Source organism: Notothenia rossii (assembly GCF_949606895.1).
Source record: "Notothenia rossii genome assembly, chromosome: 9".
Classification (NCBI taxonomy): Eukaryota; Metazoa; Chordata; class Actinopteri; order Perciformes; family Nototheniidae; genus Notothenia; species Notothenia rossii.
This window is the reverse complement of record NC_136907.1, coordinates 47,558,329-47,571,444: the sequence shown is the minus strand read 5'-3', so window position 1 is coordinate 47,571,444 and position 13,116 is coordinate 47,558,329. Positions and strand designations below refer to the sequence as shown.

Sequence of the window (13,116 nt, the reverse complement as noted above, 5' to 3'; positions counted from 1 at the left end):
AGCATAATCTCATAACGGTAAGCTTGGCAAATCATTATTCTATCCAAATTATACACTGATAAAAACGCTCTAGTAAATAATACTATGATTATGTGTTTAAATTATACAAGAAATTACTAATAATTTTCTTTTACTCAAAATCTCTCCTATTATTTAATGTGTTACTTGAATTTATGGAGTAATTTTGTATCTTCATTTTGTTAAGTAAATTTAAATCATAGCACCAAGTAAATGTTAACTAAAGTAATGTGTTGACCTACAACCTGTGAAAAGCTAGTAAAATGTACCTGGGCAATGTGAGTAAAATTGGGTGACGCCCCCGATAACGTCAGAGGAGTTTGCGGACGGTACAGATATTTGAAAAAATGCAGACGGTTCCAGTAGAAGAGATGAAAGCATTGACCCTCGTCTAATATGAATACTCGTGGATTTTTAATCATGTAAGTATATTTTTGTACTTTATTAACTCTGTACATCCCCGTTAGCTTGTCAGCTTAATATGGATATCAAACAAATGTTAGCTAACGTCAGTGTTTCAGCTTAGCAATTTAGCTAGTTAGCGTGCTTGCTCATTTAGACTGCTGTCATGGACGAGGCACACACAACATGTAATGTTTAGTAGTTGGTTCAAATTAGTTAACAGTTGGCGAAATTCACCGTTTTGAATAAAACACATGTGGCAGTGGGGCACCGCACTAGTAGTTCAGAAGAGTTTTTCTGTTGATGGTGTTCGCGCTACATTTTCAAATCCTGCTCGGTAGTTAGCAGTGTGTTGCCAAACTGAGTTTTCCTTTTACTGTGGAAGTCAAGTCAGTTCACTCACATGCATCCGACTGTGTGTGATGCACATGTGTGCTTTTATTTCCTGTGTACACTGAGACAGATAGCGGCACCAGATTCCTTAAAGAAGGGTATGTCACAATCACTGCCATGGACTCTGCTCTGTGGGGCAGTCTGTGATGCGGCCAGAGCGGTGATCCAGGAAGATTACTGCGAAGTTGAACTGTTGGTGCCCCTCCTTCTGTAGCGCGTTACATTGAAGTTAAGGTATACTCTTTGTCTCCAGTATCTTTCTGTACTTACAGTAATGTGTGTTCGCTAGTCGCTACAATAATCGACATGTCTGTTAAACAGCACCACGTCCCGCCTGATGGAGCTTCTGGAAGAGTCTGCAGAGGAGCTGATTAAAGAGAACCAGGTAAATGTTCTGCTTGATTTGTGTTAAAATGTGCCTGCTGTTCTGTTTGTACATGAATATCTCTATTCTCTAAAGGTAAGTAGGCTACATCTTGCCAGTATGTGAAAAACCTCTCCAGTTTTTAAGTTAACATTTAGATAAAGTACATTGGAATCTAATTTAACTGTATAATATTTATATATATATATTCTGATTCAAAATGTGTTTTTCAGGAGAATTGATAGTTTGCAATAAACGACACAGCAGCTTTTTGGCATGTTAAAACTATTATGTTCTGCCTCGCTCATGAGAGTAACAGCTGGCGAAATTACAGACTCGCCTACTGATTTCAAATGTGTGCTCTAAAATTATATTTATAAATGACTATTATCATTATTATAAGCAAGACAATAAATGGTAAAGATATGTAGAAAATAAACATATTTAAGATACGTTCATAAGAAACGTAACGTGGGAGAAAATACGTTTCTAGAAGATAATGTAGAAAATAAACGTATTCGAGATACGTTCATAACAAACGTAACGTGGGAGAAAATACGTTTCCAGCTAAACGTAATTGAGAATGCAGTTTATTTCTGTGGGAACGTAATTTTTAGGAGACAAGGTCGCACCGCAACATAGGGGGCCCCTCATACTCATTGTTTCACGACAATATACTCAAAATGACAATTTCTAACTAATGTAAGCAATTCTAGAACCCTGAAGGCAGGAGAGACTGAAAAGAGTCAAGGGAAGCTTATAAAAGTTAACAGCATTTAATTACTCAAAAGACGCGGTGGTGGACAAAATGAAATGTGTGAGTGGAGGCGCTCTCCACATCCAACGACCGGTCAGTACAGGTCAGGGGGTAGAAGAGGTCAATTCTTGGCTTGCTCTTCCTGTTGTCATCTGAGGTCTTCTCCTATTGGCCGGCGTCGTCGGGGGCGGGTCCAATGCAATTCCTGCCTTTTTCTGTAGCTAAATTACATCATTCTGGTGTCTGTGGTTATTTAAACATTCCCTAATAAACGTTATTCAGCGGCAATAAATTAGTGCTAATCCCAGTGTGCTTAGTGTACAACATCACATGTCAGTTCACCTTCAATTCACGATATGAAAACGTAACATTTCGCCACATGCTAATGCTAACCGGAAATGAAGAATTTTCAGAATAAAGGTGTTAAATTAAGTGTGAACTTCCGTTTTTTTAGAATAAAACTGAAATTAAATAGTGTATTTAATTCAAATCACGCCATATCAACATTGATTTTAATTTCTAACACTAAGAACTACAATGAAACCTAACACTTACCTTTTCCACGCCCAAGTGGCGTGCTCTTGCTGAGGAGCTGGTTGATGTGTGGAGTGATCACTTTAGAGGTAATTTATTATTATTACTTTGAGTTAATGTGTGCAATAGACAGTGATACTTTCTTGGAATGTTAACTTATTCTTGGCCACTTGGGTTTAGATTTGTTCTTTTTCCTTTTAATTAACATTTCTATTTCACAATGACATTGCAATTCTAAATTATTGAATCAATACAATAGTTTTAGCAAAAAGTCATGAACATGTAGTTGTGGAATGACAGGTTTTGTTTTTGATTATCTAGCACAAATGCACAGGGTTGGTTAATTATACTTTTAGACTGCATTGTCAAAATTTAACGGAACACAGTGAAACAATGTTTTGGATGTATTGCAAGAAAATATTTTAACTTTTACCTTTAAAACAGTTTAACTGTAGTAGCACGTGCCAATATTAAACTTTTTATCGTTTGTTTTTTAACTTTTGTTTTGGCTTTTGATGTTCAACTTGCCTAAGGTTGCTTTGATGTTGCAATAAACACACACATACAAGCATTTTTGAAATTAGCATGATCTATTTGAAATACAAAATTAATATTTACATTTTTTTACATTTATAATATCAATAAACTTAGATACTTATAACACATATATTTGAAAATAAAATAAATATGAACACCTTTAACTATATATATACGTTCTACTAAAAGTAATTAGTCATGCCAATAATTAAAATATGAATATCCAACTAAACTACATAGATAAGCATAGGAGATGAGCAAATATTAAAGACAACAAATGAAAGCTTATCAACTGAAACACTCAGTCAGTGATTGTGTATGTATGACAAAAACAGGCAAACTGATTTTTTTCCCCTTTTTCTTAATTCTTCTGCCCTAGTTGCGCCCTGGCTTCTTGGAGTTGGTCCTGATTCATCCCCAGGCACTGCTCATGGAACCATCTTTCACAGGTGTCACACTGTATCTGTAAAATGAAATGAGTGACCATAAAATCTGATACATCTTGTCATCGGAAATGATGAAGTAATGAAGTGCAATAGAGAATACTTTTGGCAAAATTAGATTCATGTCAACTTAATTACATGTAGCTATTAGTCCATGGGCCAGAGGCCAAAATTGGACTTTTTGGTACCACTCAGAGTGGCAAAGTCTAGTAACATTTTTTGAAAAGGTACATGTCCATAGATGATATTTTGGTATGATAACCCATCCTAAGTGGTAGCTTTTTGACAGTTATCAGCTCATAAAGTTATCAACCCCCTGCAAAAAATAGGCCTCTAAACGCCGGGGGCATATTTTGTTTTGTGCTCATTTTCAGAACTTTACTCATATGTTATGAGGGCATGTTTGGTAGCATTTTAAAGTGTACAATCCTAGCTTTCATTTAGACCTAGTTTTGGGCCTATCTAAAAAATATAAAGGTCACATGGTCAAAGGTCAAACTGTCTCAACAACATTTTTTCCACTATTTTCGCCTAAACTGTAGTCTTTTTTATAGCACTGTGAAATGTAGGAACAGCACTGACACAAATAACAAAAACTGAAATACTCACAGGACTGTAACAATTCAGGAAATGTATAATCTTCCCATAATATCCTGCTATGAGGGAGGATATGGGTCTTTAAGTGGAACATGGGCCCAGGCGAGAATTGACAATAACTGCTAATTATTTGGTATTTGTCACAGAGTTTTTATTTAGATTTGCCCTAATCATCACATCCATCATCATCATAGTCCACAGTGAAGACACAACTTCTTCATCCTCCTCCACCCTCTGATTTGTGCATTTTTGAAAACATTGAACATCTGAAGTCAGCGTTAAGAGCGTTAAGGGGTGGTGGGGCATGGTGGGGCGTCAGGTTTTAAATTCTCTTTAAATACTTTTCAAAAAACTTTACAAACATATGGGTTTTTGTTATAATGTTAATAGAAATGTAAGAAGAATCCCTCAGAGTGTAAACACTGAAACATGAACTATACTGTGTGTGTATCAGACGGCCAAGTGCAGGGGAGTTCCTGTGGTGTGTGTGGGCGGAGGGGCAGTGTTCGGAGGAGGAGGACAGGGAGTGGGAGGTGGCCTCCTTCTGCAGCTCCGCTCTTAGGATCAGCAGCTCCTTCAGCGTCTGATGCACCAGCACCTGGAGCACATGGGGCACAGGAATAAAAACTACAGGAACATTTGCACAATAACTTTTTTCTGTATCCTATATAGATCGATCTTTATCTTTATTCTATTTTATTTTATCTTATTTTATTTAAATCTTTAATTTATCGCTACCTTTTACTATTTTTTGTATCTTACCTGGGGTCTCATGTGGGGGTTGCCCTAATCATCACATCCATCATCATCATCATCATCATCATAGTCCACAGTGAAGGCAACTTCTTCATCCTCCTCCACCCTCTGATTTGTGCATTTTTGAAGTTTGCACATTTCTGTGCACTTGAAGTTGTTGGCGAGGCAGGAGCAGCCTGGAAGCCTACAGGTCTTTACACACTTGCAGGCCATGAGCTCCAAGACAGCCTTTGGAGCTGGGAGCCCTCGCATCCAGTCCAACACCAGCATACCTACAGTAAAAGAAGAAGTGTAAGATCCAAGTCACACACTTTCCATGTCTCATCTACTTCACTAAAGAACTGAAATGTACAGAAATTACCTATACTGTTGCAGTGAATTTACTAAAAGCATACCTTTGACGTCTGTTTTCCATCCATAACCTTTTGGCTCTGGTATGCCTGGTTGTCCTTCCAGACATTGCCTCCATACTGCTGCCTGGTAATTTGCGCGCTGTGTATGCAGCTTTAAGCAGTCCCTGCAAGGCGGAAGAAGGCTTGACTCCATTTCACCCCTTTTGGTGCAGAACATCAGGTACCGAAGGTCGTTCACATCACATATGTCGGATGATGGTGCATACATCTGACACACAAAGGATTCCATGGCTCTGTGTAAGTGCTCTGATACATCCCATGATGTTCCCAGGGATTTGAAGCCCTCTTGATATGTCCTGTTTCCTTTAACAAGTTTGAAAGCACAGAGTTTCCCTCTTCCTGCAAAAGCACTCACACTATCACAACCTGTAAAGGCATGGAGACCTACAAGAGCATCACAGAGATCATCTCCATGGAGTTCAGCAAGGGTGCTAATGTTGATGTATCTTGTTCTATTCTGACTCCCACATTTCAGGTACATGGTGCAGTTTATCTTCTTACAGTTCCCTAAGCAAAGGACCATGACATCTGTGTCCTCACTCACAATCACTGTAGTTTTATAGCCATTCTGGCTGGCATGAGCAGCATGTAGGAGCATGCGGGTGTCTGCCTCCTCATGGGAACACTTTAACTCCATCACAACTTTCACATCTTTGTTCTTAAGACAATAGCATGTCTCTCCACATGTTACAAAAAGCTGCTTTTCTTGAAGCTTCACCTGGTTTTCTGGCAGCTTCCACTGGTCCACAATGAACTTGATCAAGGCAGTTTTGCTCTCTGGATTGCTTAAGAGTTTTCTCCACTGCACAACATTGTGTCCCGGGGCAATGTTCTTCCATTGAGTGCTACTTGTTGCACCTCGATTGTCTCTCTCAGCATTCTTGATGGATGTTTTCCTGTACACATCAAACACCACATCTATTCGTGTACTCTTTCCTCCTTCATGCAAAGCAAAGTTCAGCACAGAACCAGCAATCTCTCCAAAAGTCTTGCCATCACCTTTCAGTTTCTGAACAAGGCTCATTCCATCAATGATGCATGCAGAGAGATTTCCAATATCTTCAACTGCTGATGCTGATTTCTCTAACTCTCTAGCAAGAGCGGCCTTATTGGTCTTTCGCAGCGAACCGTCTGGATTTGAAAGTGACCAAGGCAGTGGACCAAGTGGATGAGCCAGGACATCTTTAATGTGAAGACTTCTACTTTGTGAAACAATTATCATATGCCCAAAGAGATTTCTGTCTGCTTTCAATATCAACTCCTTGTTTTGTTTTTGATTTCCTCTGTCTCTTTTTGTGAGGCTTGAGAATGTCTTCAGATTCTGTTTTTTCATTCTGTCGTGGAATTTGGTTTCTGGTGATTCTTTTTCCAAACGCTCACTTTTGAACTTCTGATATGCTTCCTCTCCAGTCTGGTGAGCTTGCAGCAGATCACTGGCTATGTCTGGTGACACAGCGATTCCTGTGGAAAGACTGATGATGTCAGACTGATCTGGACTTAGAGGGTTTACCCAGCTATTTTTCATAAGCTCTACAAAGGCATTCACATCAGCCCTGTCCTTCTCTATTCTGGTCTTCTGTAGATCGTGATGACTGAAACTGCCTGTAGTTTTGGTGCCTGTCATGTTCCTGAGTTGCCTTAGGTACTGACTTCTGTTTTCTGAAGTGAGATAGTATCTGGTGACTGCTCCTGCTTTTAGGCTGAAACCCTTGGTTCCTCCAGCAGTCTGGGTGTCCTTGTTTATGGTCTCCTCAATTGTCTGGTCAACTGGAATCTTTCCAAAGGGATTGTTCCCACTGAGCTGGACAGACAAACCACCCTTTGCAATGTGTGCATGAACAGCAGGATTATCAGTCTCCAGGCGAGACATTTGTGCATAGTAGTATGTCAGATATCTGGCATAGTTGATCCTATCATATGCAAAGCACCATGGAATGATGGCTCTTATTGCTGTAAGATGCATCATCCAATTTCCCTCTCGTGATGCTCGAATTAGACAAAGCAGAATCTCAACCATGTCCACATAGGACATCCAGAAGGCAGACAGGGGACCATTGTCTTTTCTGAGGAAGCTGAGGTACTCATTAAATTGTGTCAGAATACGCTGACATGAATCCTGCTTGAGAGTTTCCTCAAATCTTGTCTGTGTTAATTCTTCACACAGGTTGTTGGCAGTTTGCAGAGTTGTTTCCAGGTGAATAATATCATCCTGGTGATTCTCTTCTAACCAAGGTTGAAAACCTTCCCATGCTAGTCTCAAGAAAGCCTCATAGAGCAGTTTGTGGAGCCTTACTGCACGATTATACTTGTGCCCATCAATAACTCCTGAGACTGAGCCGTCAGCTATCACTCCTGCTTCTATGCAAATACTGCTGCTGCTGATATTAGGGCAAAGATGTAAAGAAAACTAAATAAAATCTCTCATGGCCTGCAAGTGTGTGAAGACCTGTAGACTACCAGATTTCTCCTGCCTCACCAACAATCTTGACTGCACGAAAATGTGCAAACTGCAAACATGCACAAATCAGAGGGTTGAGGAGGATGAAGAAGTTGTCTTAACTCTGACAACAACGATGATGATGATGATGATGATGATGATGATGATGATGATGATTAGGGCAAAGATATATAGAAATCTAAATAAAAACTCTGTGACAAATACCAAATAATTAGCAGTTATTGTCAATTCTCGCCTGGGCCCATGTTCCACTTAAAGACCCATATCCTCCCTCATAGCAGGATATTATGGGAAGATTAAACATTTCCTGAATTGTTACAGTCCTGTGAGTATTTCAGTTTTTGTTATTTGTGTCAGTGCTGTTCCTACATTTCACAGTGCTATAAAAAAGACTACAGTTTAGGCGAAAATAGTGGAAAAAATGTTGTTGAGACAGTTTGACCTTTGACCATGTGACCTTTATATTTTTTAGATAGGCCCAAAACTAGGTCTAAATGAAAGCTAGGATTGTACACTTTAAAATGCTACCAAACATGCCCTCATAACATATGAGTAAAGTTCTGAAAATGAGCACAAAACAAAATATGCCCCCGGCGTTTAGAGGCCTATTTTTTGCAGGGGGTTGATAACTTTATGAGCTGATAACTGTCAAAAAGCTACCACTTAGGATGGGTTATCATACCAAAATATCATCTATGGACATGTACCTTTTCAAAAAATGTTACTAGACTTTGCCACTCTGAGTGGTACCAAAATCTGGTCTGGCCCATGGACTATATAGTCTGTAGCATACTCGCCTCAAACACCAGTTTAATATCTGAAAATAACTATATTATGTCTACATTTTCAGTTTTTCAAATAAAAAAGTTTTTTAGGTAGTTATAGGTTAGGGCTGAACGATATGGACAAAATTTCATATCTCGATATTCATGCCAGATATCTCGATATCGATACGATACGATATGACCACGGGTTCGGTGAAAACCAAGCATTTTTCAGAAAAATAAAAACATCATAAAACAAAAGAGTGCAAAAGAGTGCAGTTTTATTTATTTGAACTGCCAGTCATCAACATTAACATAAAGTCACTCAAAAAATAATAAAGTAAATAAATAAAATCTAACATTTTACTGCAGCTCTGCTTTAACAATAAATCACCAATGCAGCAGCTGGTGGAAGGTGAAACATTGAAAGTGCATGGAAGTGCAACATCTTATATTCTTATATTCAACATAACAGCATGCAGAAAATGCATAACAGAACAGAGGTAGTTACAGCACAGTATTTACAGATTCTTTGCCAGGAACACTAGCTTGTTAACCATGTCTGGCTTCAGACAGGACCTCTCATAACTCACAATGTTTCCTGATGCACTAAAAATTCTCTCTGAGGGAGAGCTAGTGGCCTGCATGCACAAGTATTTTCTTGCCATGTTGCTGATCCGGGGAAAGTTGACTTTGTGAGTTCTCCACCACAGAAGGGGGTCCTCTTCATTGTCAATGGTGGAGGACAGCAGGTAGGCACTCAGCTCAGCTTCTATGGCAGCAGTGGGATCCATTGGTACTGTGGCACTTGCAGTGGATTTTTTGAAGAAGCTTGCAAACGACTTTTTAGCCTTCTTGGTGGGTGGGGGTGAAACTTCTTCCACTCTGGTGGACTCAACAGAATGCTAGAAAATAGTAGAAAAAAAGAAGAAGAAGAAAAATATAATTATATTATAATACAGTATCATAATATACAAATTATCATCACACAATTCAGCTAAATTTAAATGAAAGGAACTGTTCTCATTTAATCCATTCTAACCATTATTTTTACCTTGTGTTCCATTGTCTTCATCTCTGACACCAGTCTGGCTCTGATGTTGGGGATGTTGTTAACACTGATGTACTGTGTCTTGTATCTTGGATCTAAGAAGGATGCCACATCCAGGAGCTCTTGTGTGACTCCGTCTTCATACTTGCTATTCATGTACTCCAACATTTTCTTTTTTAAGGACTTGGTCATGTCAGTGTCATCCTCCTCTGGTGCCATGATGGTTGTGTTAAACAGGTTGAGTACTGGCTTGATGTGTGAAACACTAACATAATCCTCCCCTGACAGAGCATCCGTGAATTCAAGCAGTGGTCCCAGTGCCTTGCTGACTGATTCCAGCACATCCAGATCTTGATGTCCAAGAACTAGGTGCCGGGTGTTTCTGTCCTCTGAGAGGACCTCGTGGAGTGCTTTCTGCTGCTCCAGAATCCTGTTAATCATGAGCAGCCTAGACCCCCATCTAGTTTGACACTCAGTTATGAGTCCATGGACTGGAAGGTTGAGGCGCTTCTGGGCTTGATCAAGTGCCACTCTCTTTTTCCAGCTGTGTGAGAAGTGGCACACTAACTTTTTGCAGACACCTGTTGCACGGCTGATCCGGTTGTCACCTTTCACTGCGTTTTCTAGAAAAAATAGATTTACAAAATAATTAATGAGTATACTACAATAGCTAAATAACCACATATTAATGCAAATTCTTCCCCCCCTCTCTCTCTCTCCTACACACACACACACACACACACACACACACACACACACACACACACACACACACACACACACACACACCTCTCCCTCTCCCTCTCTCAAAGTTATTAAAATAAACATAGCAGAACGTACCTATTGCCAGGTGTAGCCTGTGTCCAGAGCACTGAAGACGCGTCCAGCCATTCACCTCCAAAGCCTTTATCATATTGGATGCGTTATCAGTTGTCACGCAAACCTGTTGGTCCTCCTTTAAGTCCCAGTCTGCTAACGCACCTCTCATCTCCTGCGCTATATTATCCCCTGTATGCTCCCCGGGGAAGAAGGATGTCTGCAGACAGCGGGTCTTGAGTTCGAATTTATTAGTTATAAAATGAAGCGTTAAACTCATGTAAGGTTCTGTTGTCCGGCTCGACCACAGGTCCGTGGTTGTGGCGAAATGATCAATTTCACGGAGCTCGGATTCAACGTTCATTTTACATTCATTATAGAGTTTTGGAATGGCCACTTGACTAAAATGTGTTCGGGATGGTATTTTATAACGCTTATCCAGCGTGTGGACCATTTTTTTAAAGCCTTCTTTTGACACTGTGTACACGGGTGCCATGTCTTTAGCTAAGTGATATGTTATTGCCTCTGTAATGACTTTATGTCTGCTGGACGTGGACTCGTATGGTGTAACACTATTAAACGCACCAGCAATCATAGTTTGCTTGGGTGTCTTAAGGGATGACTGAGAGGTCCCCGGTGTTTCTTTCAATGTCATACACTCATCATGCAGCACACGGTGGTGTTGTTTCAAGTGGTGAAACATGTTTGTTGTGTTCCCTTTCTTCGTCGCAATTTTCGCCAAGCAAGACCTGCACAACACCTCGCTCTGGTCGACATCCTCCTTTCTAAACCCAAAATACCTCCAAATAATAGAGGAGGATTTATTTTTTGGCACTAAATTAGGTTGTGCACTGCCACCGGCCGCATTATCTTCTGCACTCATGTCTCGTTTCTTCAGTTCTGATTTCCCCGCTGTGAGTATCCTCGTGTGTGTGTGGCTGTGTCCGTCTCCGTCACTCCCAAGTCCCACCCTCCTATGTTTGTCATTGGTTGGGTTCAGCTGTCAATCCACAGCAAGCATGAACTAAGCTTTGTGGTTGGCTGGCCGTAGTGGTGCGTTCAATGGCAATCGGCCAAATGTTTATGGAGACTTCCACAGCTGTACAAGCAGGGCGAGTGCGGGGGAAATACGGATGAGAACTAGCTTTGTAGCTATAATCCGGCATATTTACATTTGTTTTTATACTGATGTTCATTAATGTGCATTGTCCCTATTCAAATAAATATAAAAAAATATATATATATATCGTTTATACCATTGCTTTTTTTATATTGATTTCTTGAATGTTCATATCGAGATATCGATACGATAACGATATATCGTTCAGCCCTATTATAGGTAGAAGGTTTATAGTTCTGGGAAAACCCCATGTTGCATCACTATAATGTAGTTACCTTTTGGTATTCTTAATTGGTCAGTTATGTATTACATACGACCTGCTTCTCCCTGCTTCCCATATTTTGATCGTGACTTACAGGATGTTGGTGTGTGAAAGAGGACAACAGCAGATAACACACACAAACCTCTTTCCAAGTGGTCCGTTTTACATTAGGAGTGTTGCCTCAAGGTATAACTTGGTTCTCATTCGTAACACTCGGTTCGATGTCTCACTATGGGATGCGCCTCATCGCGGAGCAAACAGAAGCATCAATCTCATTACGCGAATCCTGATTGGCTGGTGATCTTGACGTCAGCGTCAGGGAATCTACCCCCTATAAGTAGCTTGCGCTACGCCGCATGTATCATTCAAACACCTCTTCTCGCTTCAGAGCACATCTCTATTGGTAGCCGGGGCTAGCTCACACAGTCCACAGACGGAACCAAGCTATCCAAGCTAACTTCGGTCAACGGGCGCTCGCCGGCTACTTCTATATATACTTCTGCAAGAAGACTGTTCATACTAACACACCAGTTAGTGTTGCAATCTACCTCGCCGTTTCTTTCTTTGGAATTAAAGGTAAGGCTTTGATTTTTCAAGCTGGTAACACACCTGTTACTAGCTTGCCTTTCCTCACTACCGACACCAAGGTCGCGGGGACGGTTTTTTCTTTTTCTCTCTCACACCAGAGGAGGGGAAGATAAAAAGGGTATTAACACACCAGTTAATATTCTTTGAGAATAAAATTCTACACCGTCGTTTTTTCTCCGGATTAACGACAGGTGGGGAAGGACTTTTTCTCAGCAACGTACCTGTTACGAGCGGGTCCTCTCCACGCCGTCACCACGGCAAACGAGATGGACGCTTCTCTCCCTCACACCAGAGGAGTCAGGGACTCGGAGGCTCGGCTCTGCGGCTGCGGGTTGAAGATATCAGGCACAGACTCACACCAGGTCTGCTCGTCCTGCCTCGGGCTGGAACACGCCCAGGAGGCTATCGACAACCCCGGCTCGTGCGGGCATTGTGCCCGCTTCACCATCAAGAGCCTCCGCCGACGGCTGGCACGCCAAGCTAGCTTGTCGGGACAGGACCCCCTCATGTCCGCTGTTTCACCGGCCGGCAATCAAGACATGGGGGCGTCCGCCGCGGAGATTGAGCCCCGCACTGTGTCAGGCTGGGGCTCAATAACAGCGGCAGCTGCTGAACCGGAGCCCCGCGCCGTGTCAGGCTGGGGCCCGGTGGCGGCAACAGCCGCGAGAGCGGAGCCCCGCGCTGTGTCAGGCTGGGGCTCCCAATTGGACCTCACCATGGTCTCGCCCGCGGATGATGTCCTGGAGTTGGACTACATGGAGGACGAAGAGGATACCTCTGAGTTCCTCCTGTCCGACTCGGATGAGCAAGAGGATGATGTCTTCGTGTCATCAGCTCAGGCTG

At 41.4% G+C, this 13,116-nt stretch overlaps 2 protein-coding genes and 1 long non-coding RNA gene across 4 annotated transcripts in view; 1 reads left to right on the top strand and 2 right to left on the bottom strand.

The window, feature by feature from the left end:
- The first annotated feature begins 117 nt into the window (after positions 1-117).
- Positions 118-3,946, top strand: LOC307019705. Its single transcript, XR_013802727.1, has 4 exons — positions 118-440; positions 884-1,047; positions 1,135-1,198; positions 3,385-3,946. It is a non-coding gene; the product is annotated as an uncharacterized lncRNA (long non-coding RNA).
- The window catches only part of LOC307019703 (uncharacterized protein), a 47,858-nt gene continuing 38,073 nt past the window's right edge, over positions 3,332-13,116 (bottom strand). The window contains exons 16-18 of one of the 2 annotated variants that reach the window (XM_079650759.1): positions 5,197-6,675; positions 4,808-5,073; positions 4,092-4,643 (exon numbers count right to left, since the gene is read on the bottom strand). The gene's annotated coding sequence lies outside the window, so the exon portion shown is untranslated. Of the gene's footprint in view, positions 3,469-4,091; positions 4,644-4,807; positions 5,074-5,196; positions 6,676-13,116 lie in introns of those variants that run through there. The other variant, XM_079650760.1, reaches the window with a different exon arrangement.
- LOC307019702 (E3 SUMO-protein ligase ZBED1-like) lies at positions 8,701-11,941 on the bottom strand. The gene is made up of 3 exons (XM_079650758.1): positions 10,328-11,941; positions 9,491-10,110; positions 8,701-9,341 (listed from the first exon to the last, which is right to left on the bottom strand). Exons 1-3 carry the CDS (start codon positions 11,184-11,186, stop codon positions 8,958-8,960), a joined length of 1,863 nt encoding a protein of 620 aa, XP_079506884.1. The 5' UTR covers positions 11,187-11,941; the 3' UTR covers positions 8,701-8,957.